Source organism: Phodopus roborovskii, unplaced genomic scaffold (assembly GCF_943737965.1).
Source record: "Phodopus roborovskii unplaced genomic scaffold, PHOROB, whole genome shotgun sequence".
Lineage (NCBI taxonomy): Eukaryota > Metazoa > Chordata > Mammalia > Rodentia > Cricetidae > Phodopus > Phodopus roborovskii.
Window position 1 is genome coordinate 7,113,145 of NW_026125281.1, and position 17,183 is coordinate 7,130,327.

Here is a 17,183-nt window from a genome sequence, read left to right on the forward strand (position 1 = left end):
CCTGGAGGGGCTCCGTCAGACACACGGCTGCCTGGAGGGGCTCCGTCAGACACACGGCTGCCTGGAGGGGCTCCGTCAGACACACGGCTGCCTGGAGGGGGCTCCGTCAGACACACGGCTGCCTGGAGGGGGCTCCACCTGGCAAGGCTGTGGGGTCACTGGCTATGGAAACTGGTTGCTCCTGTCTTCCCTAAGAACAGCGTTAGGTGTATTCCCATTGCTTGTGTGTGAAAATATGCCATCATTTGGGCACACATCTAGCTGTGGATAGTCAGGAATATGATCCTGCATAATTCTGATTTTACATTACGCAGACTGACATAGGAATCTCAGTCACAAAGACAGCCTTTTATACAGACAGTTAACTTTAGACTTCAGAGCAGATTCAAAGCAGGCTGGTTGCCCTGGAGACTGTCTGATTGCCCCAAGAGACATATACATGAGGTCAGGTGTTTTCCCTGGGGTTGTTTTGCTTATTCAAGGTCAAAATTTGAAGCAACTTTATCCTGCACATACTCCCCAACCTCAAGGTCCAGCTATTTGTTTACTGTCTGGGAACCCTCACCAACTTATAGCTATGTGCAAGGTCAGTGTGACATTCCTGGCCTGAGAGAAACTATGTATGTGACTTAGCTTGGGTTTTGAGACTGGGTTGTGCCTGGAAATGTAAGTATAATTGTCCAGAGTTTGACTGTGAGAGTGGCCATGGGAATGGAGACAGAACGGTGAGGGAGCAGCTGTGTGGAAGAAAGCTGTGTGCGGATGTGCAAGAGAAAGTGAGCATGAGAGAAGTGTGAGAATGAATGGATAATCTTCAGCTGCGTGCGCGCGTGTGCGTGCGTGTCAGAGAGAGAGAGAGAGAGAGAGAGAGAGAGACGTGTGAAAGAGCCGCTGGATAGTCAGGGCTGTGTGCAGACTTGTAATTGGAGGCAAGAAAGATGAAGCTGTATGGAAAAGAGATGTAACTGAGTATAGAAATATGTAACTGATCTGGAGAGAGATGTAAGTATGTGAAGTAAGATTGTCAATAAAAAGAGACTAAGTTGAAGTAAAAGAGAAGGTTGCCAGCAGAAAGTGTGTGTTTGCCCTAAGACAGGAAAGTTTAGTAACCCTCAGAGAATACTAAGATTCTCTTCTAAGCACTCCCCCTACATACCTCCACCCCACCCCTGTGGCATTCTGTTTATTTCCCTGGAGCAGATGTGGGAGCTGGTCTCCCACAGTCTGTGTCAGTCCATGATGTGGATAAATGGGTTAATGCTTCCTCCCTGAAACTAATTACATACCATAATAAGCTCAAAAGATGCCATGCTCTATGCAGAAATTGAGTCGTGGTCGTCGTTTTTAATACAGACTGTGGATTAAGTCTTTATTCTACCAGCACTTACATAAAGCAATTACAAGAGTTGGTAGAAATATTGCAGGTAGGTAGAGTCATATTTTTGAGAGGTAGCTTTTAAATCTATGGTGTACTTGAAGGATTTTCCACTTTCATGCTTTTGGCATGAAATCACTGGCCAAAAAGGGAAAAAAACTGTGATGCAGATCAACAATAATTGGTGCCAGTACGTTTGATGCTTCAACTTTGTCTTATAATAGCATTCTTAATTCAGTAAAGTTTGAAAACAGCTTAGTTATTAGGTAATGTCATTTAATCATTATTTAGAGACACTAGCATAAAATAAAATCAGGGACAGTTACTATGGTGGCCACAAAGTTCTTAGGTCTGGCAGCTTTTCTGTGTAAGAACTTTTCGTATTCTTTCTGGTCTTTTGTTTTGGTTTGTTTGTTTTTGTTTTTGTTTTGCTTCGTTTTTCAGATACTGGCCTTGGTCATGCTGTCCCTAACTCTGAGCTTCAGCAGGCCTCAAAGCTGTCTCTCACCCTGTGGCTGGCAGTGTACTTGACTGTCATGCCTAACTCAAAAAGGCATGACTTTTCCTCTTCCTCTTCCTCTTCCTTTTTTCCTTCTCCAGGCAGCTGCCAAGGTTTACATCTTGCCTGCCCTGTGGCTTTTCTTTTAATCTAATGATTAACCCTTGACCTTTAAATAAACTGACCAAGTGTAAAGTAGAAACAAGGAGATGATTGTGTAAGTGAAGTAACCATTTGTACTTCACTCAAATGAGACTACTATCTAATGGACTCTAAGACCTCGAAGTGGGGGTGAATATGAGAATTGTGTGACTGCTGTAATCTCATGTGCTTCATTCAGATGAGACTTATCCAAGAGGTGGAACTCAAAGCCTCAGCTGCTGATCGAGAAATAAGCTTACTTCGGACTTCTCTTCACCATGAAAAGGAGCAAGTGCAACAGCTTCATGAACTTCTGGCATTAAAAGAACAGGAACACAGGTGAATGAAACCCGTATCAAGTCAATACCGACATTAAAAAGTATAAAAGGAAGTTTCTGGTTCTGTCCCCCCTTCCTTCCCACCCAGCAACTGACCTTTAGTGAAGTCTGACAGAACTGACTCATGAAGGGCCTGCAAGATGGCTTAACCTAACCTGGGAACCACACTGAAAAATGTCTACATGCCAATAAGCCTCTGCCAATGCGGCAATCCAGATCAGACCAAATCAAACCGAATTAGAAAAGGCCCACATTTAATGGACACAAAGCTCCCAGATGACCTTCCAGCCCCCCCCCCCCAGAAAGGAGACAGGAATGGGAGACCATAAAAACCATGAGTCTGGTTTGTGGGCGCATTTTAAATACCCTGTGTGAGTGTCTTGAGCATCTTTGGGGGAGGGGTCATCATTTGGCGGGCTTTCTGAGACTCCAGGGTTTGGGAGATGGAAGAAGGAGCTTCCGTGAAATTTCTACCACAGCACACATGACAAAAGGAAAAGTGACTCCCACCAATTTCTGTGCATGACACACACACACATAATCTAGCCCTGGTTCAATGTTGTAGAAAAAAAGATTAAAATCAGAATTAACTCTTGGAAATACCATGTGTGCCCCTCTATTAGAGTCAGTCCTATAGAAATAGCAGTTAAATACATGAGACCTCTGACAGTGGAACCTGAATGTATCCCCAGTGCACAAATGGACCTTGGGAGACCATTCCCTATGGAGGGTTACTCTTTCAACCCAGATACAGCCTAGGCCCTCCTCCAAATGATGTGACAGATTTGATGAACCCCCATGGAAGGACTTGGGTGGGGGGCCTGGGAGGGTAGGACAGAGACCGAACTGAGATTGATATGTAAAAGAAGATAGTTCCTAAAATAAAATGAAAGAAAGCAGTTAAAAAAATAAATGTGTGACTTTAGTGTCAGCATGAAAAGAAGAATCTTATAATGCACCTTATTTCAACATTTCTCCAAGCTTGACAAAAATTGCTCATCCAATAGAGAGAAAGCTATGCTAATTGACTTCCAAATAGCTACTTGTAAAATTAATTGGTATTTAATCTCTAAAGCAATAATAGACTATGAACTTTCACTGTCTCTAACTAAGTATCACATCTGTGTTTTAAAGCAAAGAGCTGATCTTCCATTAACCTTAGATGATGCAAAATGTTAAAAGACCTTTGATTTTTAATTTAGGTGAACTGCATTGCTTTGATTTTTCATTCCAGGAAAGAAATCGAAACTAGGGAGTTTTTCAGTGAAGCTGAGTTCCAGGAAGCATTAGCTAAAGAAATGGCCAAAGAAGAAAGAAAGCATGAACAAGAAATAAAAGAATACCAAGAGAAAATTGATATATTAAACCAGCAGTATGTGGATTTAGAAAACGAATTCCGTATTGCTTTAACTGTTGAAGCCAGAAAGTTTAAAGATGTAAGAATTGATGTATAGCTCTACTGATAAGAGGACCACATTTTAGAAAACTACCCTTATTTAGATGAGTAGATGATGTTTAAACAATTGAATTCTTCGAGCTTTCATTTTCTCGTGTAAACAATAACTTTATTGCTGTTGGAAATTATGCTAATAAGTGGTAAGATAAAGCAAGAATCAAAATATGAATGGGAAACCTGACCTTGTACATCAGGGGCCAGCAAAGCAGACAGTTCCCCTACCCCACCCCCCCATGCCTCTTACCCTCCTAGGCCAAAGGTGGCCTCCTGCTTAGTTAGCATTTCTATGGAACTGAAATTCCTCAGCTTTTACTTCAACAGTCTTTCCTTCCCCATTAATGCTATCCCCAGCCTTCTAAGTGCTTAAGCCCAAAATGAGTGCCAACATTGACCCTCTTTCTCTGCTGTTCCATAACCAGTACCTCAAAAGCTTTTTGTAATGCTTTTAGAATCTATAGTCTTCCTTCTTACCACCTTGGTGTTAACGTGTAAGTTAGATATTGTGCCACTCCTCACCCCCTTTGCCCCGCCATTTTATTCAGAGCAATAACCAGAGCTCTTTGTATTCGAGCCTGTGTGGTGCTGTCGTCCTCCCTTCCGCCCATGCCACTCACATCAGCAGCGCTTGTGCTGCCCCTTGAAGACCACCTTCCCTGCACGCTTACACCCTTTGTTATCACCTGTTAACCTCTCAATAGCAGTGCCTTTTAAAACTTTACATCCCTCTAAGCTGTGCTGCCCCTTGAAGAACACCTTCCCTGCACGCTTACACCCTTTGTTATCACCTGTTAACCTCTCAATAGCAGTGCCTTTTAAAACTTTACATCCCTCTAAGCTGTGCTGCCCCTTGAAGAACACCTTCCCTGCACGCTTACACCCTTTGTTATCACCTGTTAACCTCTCAATAGCAGTGCCTTTTAAAACTTTACATCCCTCTAAGCTGTGCTGCCCCTTGAAGAACACCTTCCCTGCACATTCACACCCTTTGTTATCACCTGTTAACCTCTCAATAGCAGTGCCTTTTAAAACTTTACACCCCTCTAAGCTGTGCTGCCCCTTGAAGAACACCTTCCCTGCACGCTTACACCCTTTGTTATCACCTGTTAACCTCTCAATAGCAGTGCTTTTAAAACTTTACATCCCTCTAAGCTGTGCTGCCCCTTGAAGAACACCTTCCCTGCACATTCACACCCTTTGTTATCACCTGTTAACCTCTCAATAGCAGTGCTTTTTAAAACTTTACATCCCTCTAAGCTTTCTATATAGTTTTCTGATGCATAGTTTCTTCCTATTGGTATATTGTTAGTCCCTGACTACTAGAAGACAAATCAAGTCTAGTGCCAAACTGCAGCTGACATAAAGCAATTGCTCAATGAAAATGTGTTGTACAAAAGAATCGTGGTTCTTAACATTCACTAGTTAATTTCCTGGGTAACTAGACAAATGAGGAGTAAAATTCCTGGGTCTATGTTTTATCTTCTGGGAATTAGTAGATTGAAACAAACTATGTCTGTGTTTTGTTTTGCTAAAACTCAAGGTTTTAAAATGAGAAAGGTAAACTGTTTCTATTAGGAAGCCCCTGTTTATAATATGATTTTGAAATACAGGTTCAAGATGGTTTTGAAGATGTTGCAACTGAGTTAGCGAAGAGCAAACATGCACTTATTTGGGCTCAACGCAAAGAAAATGAATCTTCCTCTTTAATTAAAGATCTGACCTGTATGGTGAAGGAACAAAAGACAAAACTCTCAGAAGTCTCCAAATTGAAACAGGAAGCAGCAGCAAATTTACAGGCAAGTGTTTGCAGTCTTTTCCTTGGAGCTTTCACATCAGCTCAGGTGTAAGCGGTGGCTTTTCGGAGCACTCAGGATTAACCTGGAGATTGTACTAGCCATACATTGTGATGCCCACGATGATCGCATGCCTAATGAAATTAATGATTTCATAGATTTGCTTTCATCAAAATACCTAAGTATGCCAGGTATGGTGGCATACAGCTTCAGCCCCAGTTCTTGGGAGACAGAGGCAGGCAGGCAGCTCTCTGAACTGGAGTCCTCATAGTCTACATTTCAAGTGCTAGACCCATCAGATCTACATAGTGAGACTCTGTCTCAAAAATAAATAAAAGTATGTAAATAGATTATTTCAGTAAATTTATCTTTATAACGGTGTTACCAGTTGTACATTGATATAACAAAAATTGTGCAAGTGATATTCAAAAGGTGTTAAGGTTCGAGAAACACCACTTGTATTGTTGGTATTAATTGGATAGTGGTAGTAGTGGTAGTTTTAGATGCAATTAACCTCAATAGCTTTTAAATTCATGTCTATTAATACTTGTGCTATTTCACCTAAGAACTCAACTTCTGGAAAGAAAGTTATAGACTGCTAAATATTTTATGAGAAATTTTGAAAATTCTAGGCTGAGGTTTTCTCTTAGCCATTATAGAGTAAAACAGCTTTGTAAAGAAGCCTTAGATGTTGGCTCTTTATCTTATAATGTGTATCTTAAAACTTTTGGTGTAAATTTTGATAATGTTTACTTTTTAATTGCTTAAAGATCACTTTTTCATAAGATAAAAAAGGGGTACCTTAATAAAAGTTTAATGTTCATAATTAAGTGAAATAATTGATGATTTTGTGTTCGGGGATATACAGAATCAAATCAACACTCTTGAAATTTTGATTGAAGATGACAAGCAGAAGAGCATTCAAATAGAAATTCTTAAGCATGAAAAGACCCAGCTTATTTCTGAGCTAGCAGCCAAAGAGTCGCTGATTTATGGTTTAAGGACAGAAAGAAAAGTATGGGGACATGAACTGGTACATCAGGGTAAGTCTCAAGTTTTTAAATGAAAATTAGCTGTTGTTCGAAATCAGTACCTCTGGATATTGGGCTGAAAAGGTGCTTCCCGGTCTCCCAAGGCTAAGATAAAAGCAGTGCTTTATCCGGTAGGATAAACATGCATTTAGCAGCCAGACAGGAGTATATGCCTCTCGGGAAGTAAGCAGTCACTTCAGCAGTTAAGTTGTTGAAGTGGTCAGGCATGGAAGTGCATGTAGCTGCTGCTGCTCCAGAGGCTGAGGAAGAAGGAGCTGAGGGGCCGTAGCTTTGACACTTCTAGTTTTCTATTTGAATCTGTTTTCACTGATATGTAAACACATTAAAATTGTATACTTTCATGGGATACTGTGGTGGTACTATTCTGTGTCAATAATAAAAGCATCTAAAATGAGTATTCATATTTGTGACATTTACAGTATTTTGCATGGATAGAAGTAAAATTATGCATGAATGAAAAACACTGGATTTTAGGTAAATCCTTGGTCTTATTCTCATTCTGATTGTTTTACAGCAAGAGAAAATAAATACTCTGTTTAGACATTTACAGATAGCAAAAAATTATGAATAATTAGATATTGGTGAAATAAAGCATTGCTTATTTATTCTATAGTAATTTCTATTGTGATTGTGTTTGCTTCATTTTACCTATATAGGTAAGTGTTTAGCTGACTAGCTGAAATGTTTAGAAGGCTTTGTCTCTCCTGTTGATTTGCATTATCGTATGCCTTGCATTTTAAGTAAAATTTTTCTTTTAGGTTAGGTTTTCATAAAGGACAAAAATCCCCAAGGTGTATTATGTTTCTAACTGGAATTGTTTCTTAGGCTCATCACAAACCCAGAGTCGTGGGAAATTAGAAGCCCAAATTGAAAGTTTATGTAGAGAGAATGATTCTCTGAGAAAAACTCATGAAGGTGACTGTGATACATTGAGAATAAAGGGCAAAATCATCGAGGACCAAACAGAAACCATCAGAAAATTAAAAGATGTAAGCTTAATAGTTTTTTGGGGAAAGGACAATGGCAGGTTTGGAAAATAATAATTTATAGTTATAATCCTCAACTTGCAGATTTTAAAGAAAAAGAGTATCATGTTTCCTTTTAAAGTTTCTCATCTTGCTCTTGAAAGTACTATCTGAGAGTTACTAACTTGAATTTTTTTTTGATCTGTTGTCGTTGTTGTTTTTAACTGGTTTTTTGATTGTTTGATTTTTTTGAGGCAGGGTCTATGTATTCCTGGCTGGCTAGGAACCAAGCTATCCTGAAACTCATAGTGATCTGCCTGTCACTGCCTTGAGTGCTGGGATTAAAGACATGTGGCACTATGCCTAACTTGTTACTAAAATAACAAAATATGAGATATCAGTGACAGATTAGCAATCATAAGAAAATTTAATATTTTATATTCAGTATCCTTTTAGGTCTTAACTTGTACTATATGCAACATCTAAAATAAATTACTGGGTTTTTGTTTTTTAAGTGTTTACAAGAAAAAGATGCGCAAATCAAATTACTACAAGAAAAGATCCTTTTCATAGAAAAATGTACTCAAGAACAACTTAGTGAAAAATGTTCACAACTAGATAATGTAATTGAAAAACTGGAAAGACACAATGAGAGAAAGGAAAAACTAAAACATCAGTTGAAAACAAAAGAATTAGAACTTGAAGAAATCAGAAAAGCTTACAGGTATTATATAATACTTGCCACTGAGAGAGCTTTAATGATCTCATATTCCTCACTTACTTTAAAGTTATTTCTTGTCTTTTTTAGCACACTAAATCAGAAATGGCATGATAAAGGAGAACTACTCTGTCATCTTGAAACACAAGTAAAAGAAGTAAAAGAAAAATTTGAAAACAAGGAAAAGAAACTTAAAGCAGAGAGAGACAAAAGTCTTGAGCTACAAAAGTAAGCATTAAGTCATGAAGGAGGTGGGATTTCTTTAAACATACATACTATACTGACATAGGTAAAATATATGTAAAGAAAGAAAAAGATACCAGAGATATGGAGGGTAGAGTTAATATGCTAAAAAAATTATTCTCATACATCTATAAAATATAAAGTAATAATTCCTCTGTAATAACTCATTATGAATGTATAGATATATTATTTCTCCCTATATGATAGTGCCTGAAGCATAGTAATTATTATTATATGAGCATTTTATTACTAACATTACTGTCAATATCTGAGTAAAATCTCGCTTGGTGTAAATGGAACTCAGACCAGTCGCTTGACTGCCTAGAGCAGTGTAGGTTTAAATTGTAATTAGCCTGCACAAGCTGAGAAAGAGAAGTGGTTTTAAAAGAGATCAAAGGAAATGTGCAGCTAGTTACCACTTTTGGTTTCAGTCTAAAAAAGTATTCAGTGGGAAGTATTAACTTCATAACATATAAATATTTTAAAAATTATTTATAAAATTGAAATTCTGAAAAATAAGTATTACATTTTAATGGCTGGTTTGATTTCAAGGTACAGAGTGTTCCTAATAACAGAGTCTGCAGATGACCCAAGTAGCCCACTTAATCCCTCTGTACCCATATGCCTAGGGTTTTTTTCTGCTTTTTCTTTTTTTAAAGGGATGCAATAGAAAAGCTTCAAAGCATGGACGATGCCTTTAAAAAACAAGTTGATGCAATTGTTGAAGCTCATCAAGCTGAAATAATACAACTAGCAACTGAGAAGCAGAAATATATTGATTGTGCAAATTTAAAGGTACTGTGAGTTAAGATTTACTTTAATAATCAATATTAAATGTTTATGGTTAAACAAATTAGATTTGGAAATTAAAAGAGGATCACATTTTAATGATATAAGTACTAAAGAAGGTGTCAAAGCTGTCATGAATCCAGGCAACACATGGGTCATTTATAGGTAATAACTCCAGTGAACTGAGTAGTAGTAACTTTCATGGACCTTTTGCACCTGTCCATGATCTTGGCAGTCTCCTGTGAACATCCCTTTGGTCATGGCAAGGGAAAATATAAATGCAGTCCACCACTGCCTTGAGAAAGTTCTCAGCAGTCACTTCCTTATTCATTGGGGTTTAAGTCAATCTGCTTTGTCATCTTGATGAGAATGAATATCTGTTGCTGCCAAATCAGACATCAAGTGCTTTATCTCAGAAGATAATGGGTCAGACCAAGATACTGTAAGATTCACACAAGTATTCTGATATGACCATTCTGTTGAGATCCATGAGATTCAAAGATGCTTAAGGATGTTTGTTTCATTAGCTGTGGTGGTGCATGTCTGATCCCAGCACTAGAGAGGCAGAGGCAGTCAGATCTCTGAGTTCGAGGCCAGCCTGGTTCTGAGTTCCAGGACAGCCTCCAAAGCTACACAGAGAAACCCTGTTTCCAAAAAAACAAACAAACAAACAAACAAAAACTTCATTTTTTTTCAAGTAGTATGTAAAAGCAAACAAAAACTAAGGTACATAAGATTCAGAAGTGTGCAACCAAAAAGCATTCAAGGACAGAAAGCATGGTTGTGTGTACTTATCCTATAATCTCAGTACTTGAGAGGAGGCAGGAAGATGAAATGTTCATGTCAGGCTGGGCTAAACAGAAAATCATCCCTCCAAACATGGAGGGAGGGGCTGAAAAGATGGCTCAGCTATAAGAGCACAGAGCAGTCATAAGACCCAAAGTTCAGATACTATCACCCACATAACAAAAGCCAGGTTGTCACATCCTGCAAATGCCAATAACTCCCAATCTTAGAGAGCCAGTGCCCTAATCTGGCCTGAGTACACATCCACATACCCATTCAGACATGTACCAACTGTGCACAGGTAACTAAGTCTTAAATAACAGAGGCACAAAGTAGAACTACTCTTAGGATCCAGAAGAGCGAGAACGGTCTTATATAATTAATAGTTAAGGGCATATGACCAAGTTATTTTTAAATGAAGTTAGTGGCAATTTCAGGTATTTTATTGAACATGATACAAAGGTACTGTGTGGGTAATACCAAATAAAACACAAATTAAGCTTTTGGCTGAAAGTATAATGTTGAACCTACTACAATATGATTTGGTAAAGTGTTAAAGAAATGCTTTCTTTTGTTGACTGTTGATAAACAGGAAACACAGGAGAGTTTTGCTTCCTGAGGTTTATCACATGTTCAAGTTTGTGTTGTGTTAGAAGTTACAAGCCTCTCTTTTCAGGATGATCCTGAGGGACTCCCTGGTGCCGCACAAGTCTCTTTCATGATGTAATAAGTTCTTGAGAATTCTTAAGTCCAAAGGCCTTGATCCTAATCATCCCGAAGATCTCTACCATTTAACTAAGAAAGCAGTTGCTGTTCCAAAGCTTCTGAAATGAACAGGAAGGATATGGATGCTAAATTCTACCTGATCCTGATAGAGCTGGATTCACCGATTGGCTCCTTATATAAGATTAAGTGGGTCCTTCCATCCAACTGGAATATGAGTCATCCACAGTCTCTGCTCTAATGGCATAAATCTGTCCTGTGTACTAAAGCAACAAAATTACTTTAAAAAAAAAAAAAAAGCTAGAAAAATAGAACCAGAGCTTGAAATAATCAGGCACAGGAAGTGTACAGATCCCAAGGCATTACAGACAGGTAACAATTTACATTAGGAAAGGTTGGAGCTCAAGAGTTGTCTCTGAGGCTGAGAGCACTAGACTCTTGGAGAGGACCCAAGCTTGATTCCCAGCATCCACATGGTGGCTCACAACCAGCTGTAAATCTAGGTTAGTGCCCTTTTCTGACCTCCATGGGCTCTAAGAATGATCGTGGTAAACATACATAAGTGTAGGCAAAACACTTATACACATAAAATAATAAAATAAATCTTTAAAATTCAAAATAATTAGAAAAAGTCATTTTTCTAAGGGAAGATACTAGGAGCTCTGTACTGAGGGGGATGAAGAATGACATGACAGAAAAAGGAGTCATAGTAGCTGTGTCAGACATGGTCAGCTACATAGAAGACTCAAGCAAAAGTCTGTTCTATGCAATACAGGAGTTTTAGGGGAATGAGGATTAAGAATGAGTGGGAAAGTTATATTTCAATGGTGAAAGACAAAACCCCAACAGAACTTTTTAAAATGCTGGAGGGACCAAATTGAAGAGATTGCTTTGGGAGTGAAGTTATATGAGTTGGAAATACGTAAAGAATGGGTGTTTTAACTTGAACTCAGCATTGATTGACAGGCAGCTTGGGGCAGTGAGTGGAATCAGAAAATGGGTTTCTGTTCTCTGTAAAACAGGAATTTCACATTTTCTAAGCTCAAACTGCAGTTAAAACACATTGCTCTATCTTTTTTAGGAGAGGACTAAATAGGTAATACACATGAAAGTATTTCATATACTTTTCCATTTTATCATTTGAAAAAAGTTGCATCTTATTAACTTCATTTAATGAATCACAAATTATAGAGTATATAAAATACATCATTGACTTTTCAAAATGCACTTAATTTTTTTTTTTAGAAAATTAAAATGTAAAATGTATACATTGGTTTAGGTTCAACAAGTTGAAGAAGAAATGCGAGGACTTCTGGAAGAAACATGCAAGAACAAAAAAGTAATGGAAGGAAAAATTAAGCAACTTGCTTGTGCTCTAAGTGAAATTCAGAAAGAATTGTGATGTTGGTGGGAACAAATTTAACTGAAATGGACCAACAGACCTATTGTAAAAATGATTAAATACTGTAACAGTAGTAACTGCTATGACTTTGAAATGTCTCTTTCTACACATTTCATTATGAATATATTTTAAGAGACTTGAAGTATTGTATGTGTAGGTTTTTATAATAAACTTGATAATTATATATATTAGAAGAATCTATCATAATAACTAGACTTAAAGCACTTTTTCTTGTCTTTGTGCTGTTTGTATCTTGTTGGTAATTACATATTTATTCGTAGACTTGTAAAGGAAGGTTAGAATTTGACTATAGGAGAGAGATAAAAGTAATCAGTGTTGTTAACCTTGTGCTAGTACAGAACTAATTATATTTATAGGTGGCCTTTAGTTCTTGGAGATCTGTTCTTTTAAAATGTCTAACATGTAGCCAAAAAAACATTTAAAGTCTGTATGATTAAAAAAACAAAAACAAAAGTGTGTTGTCATTTAGAAAGCAGGTGTAGCTGTCTCCACATGACTCGGTTTTCTCTTATCTGATGCATTTGTCCCATTAAAGGTGACATTTCTCATCTATAAATATTGTCTTATACAGAAGAACAGTCCTACCATCGCTCACTCTCTTACTTCATGAATATACTTCTGACTTTGCAACTGGAAACACATTCAATTTTCTAACATGTCTTGTACTGCCAGCTCACTGTTGGCGCCTCTTACACTGAAAATATATGTCCCTACCCCTGTGCCACTCCTGAGAGGAAGTAAATATAGCACATTTGAAAACGAGTGTCATTAGTAAACTAAATTTTAAAAAGTAAATGGAACTCAAATAATCTTAAGTATTCCTGAAAGGAAGGCCTTGTATTTTCCTTATAGCTGAGCTACATACTGCAGTCTGTGGGCCAATATCAGGTGCACCAACAAATGTAATAGGCATCTTGGAAGCAAAATAAAGAATAGCTGCAAATTGACTAAATTTGATTTTAAATAGTTAACCTACAGATAAATTTTTAATAAAGAATCATGATAAAAAGATTTAATGCTTAGAAATGTCAGCCAAACTTGGAGAATTTGGGAAGGAACAAGAAAGTCCTCATGAACAATACAGGTTGGAAAGAATTCAAAATAACTGGCAAAGATATTTGTAGATTAATGAAGACTTACAAAATACCCACTTTAAGAAAGTTACTAAAGAAACTAAGGTAGGAAGGAAATTATACCCAACAACCCAGTGAGGAAATGGTTAAAAGGTAAATATGTGGGTAAATAGTTAATAAAAGATTAGAATTTTGGCTAGCTGACAGAAATTACATTTATTGAATTTATGCCATAGAGGATATCAGAAAATACCAGAAGCTTGGTAGCTGTAGTGTTACGTTTTGTTCATATTATAATAGTAATAAAGTGAAAATGATTAGTGCTCAGATGCATACTATAATCACTAGAGGATCAGCTAGGAAAATAAACCCCCAAATCATTAAAATGCCAAAGCTAGGCATGATGGCATACACACAATCACCACCAGATAACTCAAGTAGGGGAACCAAAAAAGCCAGCCTAGACCACATTGGAGGCTTCACATTTGAATGGCAACACAGCTTTACTGACCTGCTTCCCAGAAAATAATAATCCTGATGGTCAAAGTGGTTTAAAACTTTAGAAGTTGTCCTAATGAGATACAGCAATTGAAGAAGTATTTATTTACTCAATAAAAACTCAGTAACAATAGCAAAAGCATTGGCAGTGTGCATGGATGGTGCATTTTTAGCACTGAAATTCCACGAGATGCTTGTGGGTGTGGGCAAGCCAGGTTTCTTTTCCTCTTTGTTTCTGGCCAAGGGATGTAGTGTTACCAGACTGGACAAGCTGTTAGTGTTATGCATCACTTCTGAAAGCAATTAGGCTATATTGTGACATCCATCCAGCACCCATTTCTGACATCAAAAGTACTGTGAGTCTAGTTACTAACATTTAACCAGGTCATAAGTCAGAGGTTACCTCCAGGGAGAGGTACACCTAGAAGACCCAGACCAAGGCTTCCTGTCTTTATCCAACACCTGAAGTAGAATCTTAAGTTGGCTTCGAGCCAGCCCCAAACTTCTTTCCAAAGGGATTGAGTTTATTTGAAACAGTGGAGAAGTCCAAGCTAAAGGCTAAGAAAACAGCTTAGTTACAGGCATAGTAAATGTACCTCAGTTTATCAGATAACACCAGTTAATGACTACAAGTCAGGCTGACTGTCGTGCCATAAAGCAGTGGATGCTTGAACATTTCATATATATGTTGTTATAAGGTGTCCCCTGGTACTAAAGAGGACAGGAGGCACGTTGCTTAGAAGTTTCCCATTTGATTTTAAATCATCTGTATTATTAGAAAATTCTAGTTCTTCTTTCCTGTATTTATTGTATGGCCAGGTTGAGTCATTTTTCTACAGTGTTGCCAGTTCAAAATACTCGTACTTATTTATCCCCTCGAGGATAAAAATGGCATCTAGAGAGTTGTAAACGGGGAATGTACATGTTAGGCATCCTTGACTTTACTAATAACACTGTGTGTGACATCACCTTCCCAGTGTTGATCTTTGTGGGTTACTTCATGTATTATGTATAAAGACATTGCAAACTGATCTTCTGTTGCTCTTTAACTGTGTTCTGGAAAATAGCACAATTGAGTCCTTATTAGCTTAGAACATGGGTGTTCAACATATGATCAGAGAATCGAGTTTTTAGTCATACAAATCCTCGGGCCCCAGCTCAGCTTTGTGGGCCAAGCATACCCTCTCCTGCCCAGCTACACTCTGCCAAGACCCACCTTTTAAACAGGTGCACTGGGTGGTAGGAATTTAGGTTTACATTTAGGAAGCAGTGGCCCAAAGATCTGCAATTTGCTTCAGCTCTCTTCCTATCGCTGCTTTGTGAAACTTAAGTGTCTGCCCTGAGTAGAGCCTTTACATCTCTTCTGGAGTTTCATTATAGCTGTCTTACTAACTTGCCTGCTTTTCTCTCAGATATAGTCTTCAGATATGACATCTTTTTCTGGTAGGTAGAGCAATTTGCCAGAACAGTATTTCTGTCACCCAGATTACAAATATCATTAGTAGTATTATTTGTCAAATCATGTCTTGGTCTGTTTGTGTGATTAGATTATGGTTGGATAGGCTGTACAATTGGTTCTGTTCAATAAGATTGTAGTGTAAATGATGTTTGAGATTTGTAGATTGTCACTGCAGTATAATGTATCCCTGCCTTTTGAGTCTATTTTTGCTACTCTTTCAGATCTCAAACATAATTTCTGCTTCAGGTCTAGGTGTGTTCATATGTATTTGAATATGTCAAATGGATGGTATTATATGCAATTCTTATATTTTTCTATGATATTCAATTAAACATAATCCATGTATTGAAATGTTAGGTGACAGTAAGTCTAATTCTTATCTGAACCAATGCCTGACACTTCCAGTTCCATGCATTTATAAGTCTTCTATCTGATGGTAAGGCCAGAATTAGATTGGCTCAGATTTATCAACACTGGTGCTATAATATGGAGAATGTTTCAGGAAGGCTATGGAACCCTTGGTGTGCCTGGAGGTAAACATCCCATGAACCCTGCTTAATCATTACCATGTATGGAATCCTAAGTACACCATTTCTGCTTGTTGTCAGAGTACTGGGCTCCCCTATCTGTGAGAAGGAATGGAATGTTTAAGTTCATAATAGGAATATAGACAGTTATGTGATTAGAAACAGACAGTGTTGATAACCCATTGGTTGGGGGTGGGGGTGTCAGATAATTCATACATTCACTGAAATACCAGCAGTTTTAGGCATCATTTGGTTTTCTGAACCTAAGGGATTCTCCAGTAACACTCTATCCAGCAATTTATCTTTGGATCTAAATTCTTGACTTAAAAGTAACTCAACTAAACTTAGTGATCTTTGAACTTACATACTGTTCTGTGAACTTGGATTCTAATATGTACTTACAGCCCAACTTGGAAGCTATACATACAACTAATCAAATTCTCAAAGCTATGATTCATTCTCCAAGACTACCTAGCTTCTCCCAAACTGAGGTGTTAGATTCAGAGATCTAGTTGAACCATTTGTGTAATAACTAGTAAAGATAACTCATTTACTGTTATCCTTGGGAATCCCAATATACCTGTGTATGGGGGGCAAGGTCCTGAATGTTTTCAAGGATAACAGCTTAACTCCTCACATTTTTGTCTGGGAACCCAACTCTAGTACCATTTACACATTACTGATGTGGCTAATGCTAAATGCCTTTAGAGTAATAATGTTATTATAAGACAAGTAAAAAAAAAACTGTGACAAGTAATAGATAAATGGACAGATAGTGGAGTAAAAGCAAAGTTGCAACACTGTGGTAATGGTTCAGTTCACAGATTGTATCGAGAAATCTGGATAACGCGTCTGACTCATCATATATGGGTATACCATACTAGAAGCAGATACATAAGAATGGGAATGATAGGATGGCCATAATTATTTGTTGTATTTCCCTCTGCTGGAAATCTCTCTGTGGTGCCCAGTAGCCATACTGTTAGGGACAAAGGACCAGTCTCAATAGCACCCACCATCTTCAGTAAGTGACCACAATCTGATTTTCCATTTTATCCACAAGAACAGACTTAAGGGCTGCTGGAGCTTAAGTAGATTCTTTTTTTTTTTTTTTTTTTTTTTTCACATGTATGAATGTTGAGCCACCTGTATGTCTACACCATGTGTGTTCCTGGTACCCATGAAGACCAGAAAAGGATATTAGATGCTCTGGAGCTGGAGTTACAGAAGGTTGTGAACTGCCATGTGGGTGCAAGGAATTGAACCCAGGGACTTTGAAAGATCAGCCAGTGCTCTTAATGCCAAGCCATCTCTCCAGTATATTCTTG

The 17,183-nt window shown here is 37.9% G+C and overlaps 1 protein-coding gene across 1 annotated transcript in view; it reads left to right on the forward strand.

Annotated features, from left to right (window-relative positions):
* Lrrcc1 (leucine rich repeat and coiled-coil centrosomal protein 1) overlaps positions 1-12,350 on the forward strand; it is a 28,712-nt gene extending 16,362 nt beyond the window's left edge. The window contains exons 11-19 of the mRNA XM_051196833.1: positions 2,215-2,354; positions 3,588-3,789; positions 5,417-5,602; positions 6,468-6,642; positions 7,477-7,640; positions 8,132-8,340; positions 8,425-8,562; positions 9,237-9,372; positions 12,155-12,350. Of these exons, the coding sequence (XP_051052790.1) occupies positions 2,215-2,354; positions 3,588-3,789; positions 5,417-5,602; positions 6,468-6,642; positions 7,477-7,640; positions 8,132-8,340; positions 8,425-8,562; positions 9,237-9,372; positions 12,155-12,277 (1,473 nt within the window). The 3' untranslated portion in view covers positions 12,278-12,350. The remainder of the gene's footprint in view (positions 1-2,214; positions 2,355-3,587; positions 3,790-5,416; positions 5,603-6,467; positions 6,643-7,476; positions 7,641-8,131; positions 8,341-8,424; positions 8,563-9,236; positions 9,373-12,154) is intronic.
* Positions 12,351-17,183: the final 4,833 nt, after the last annotated feature.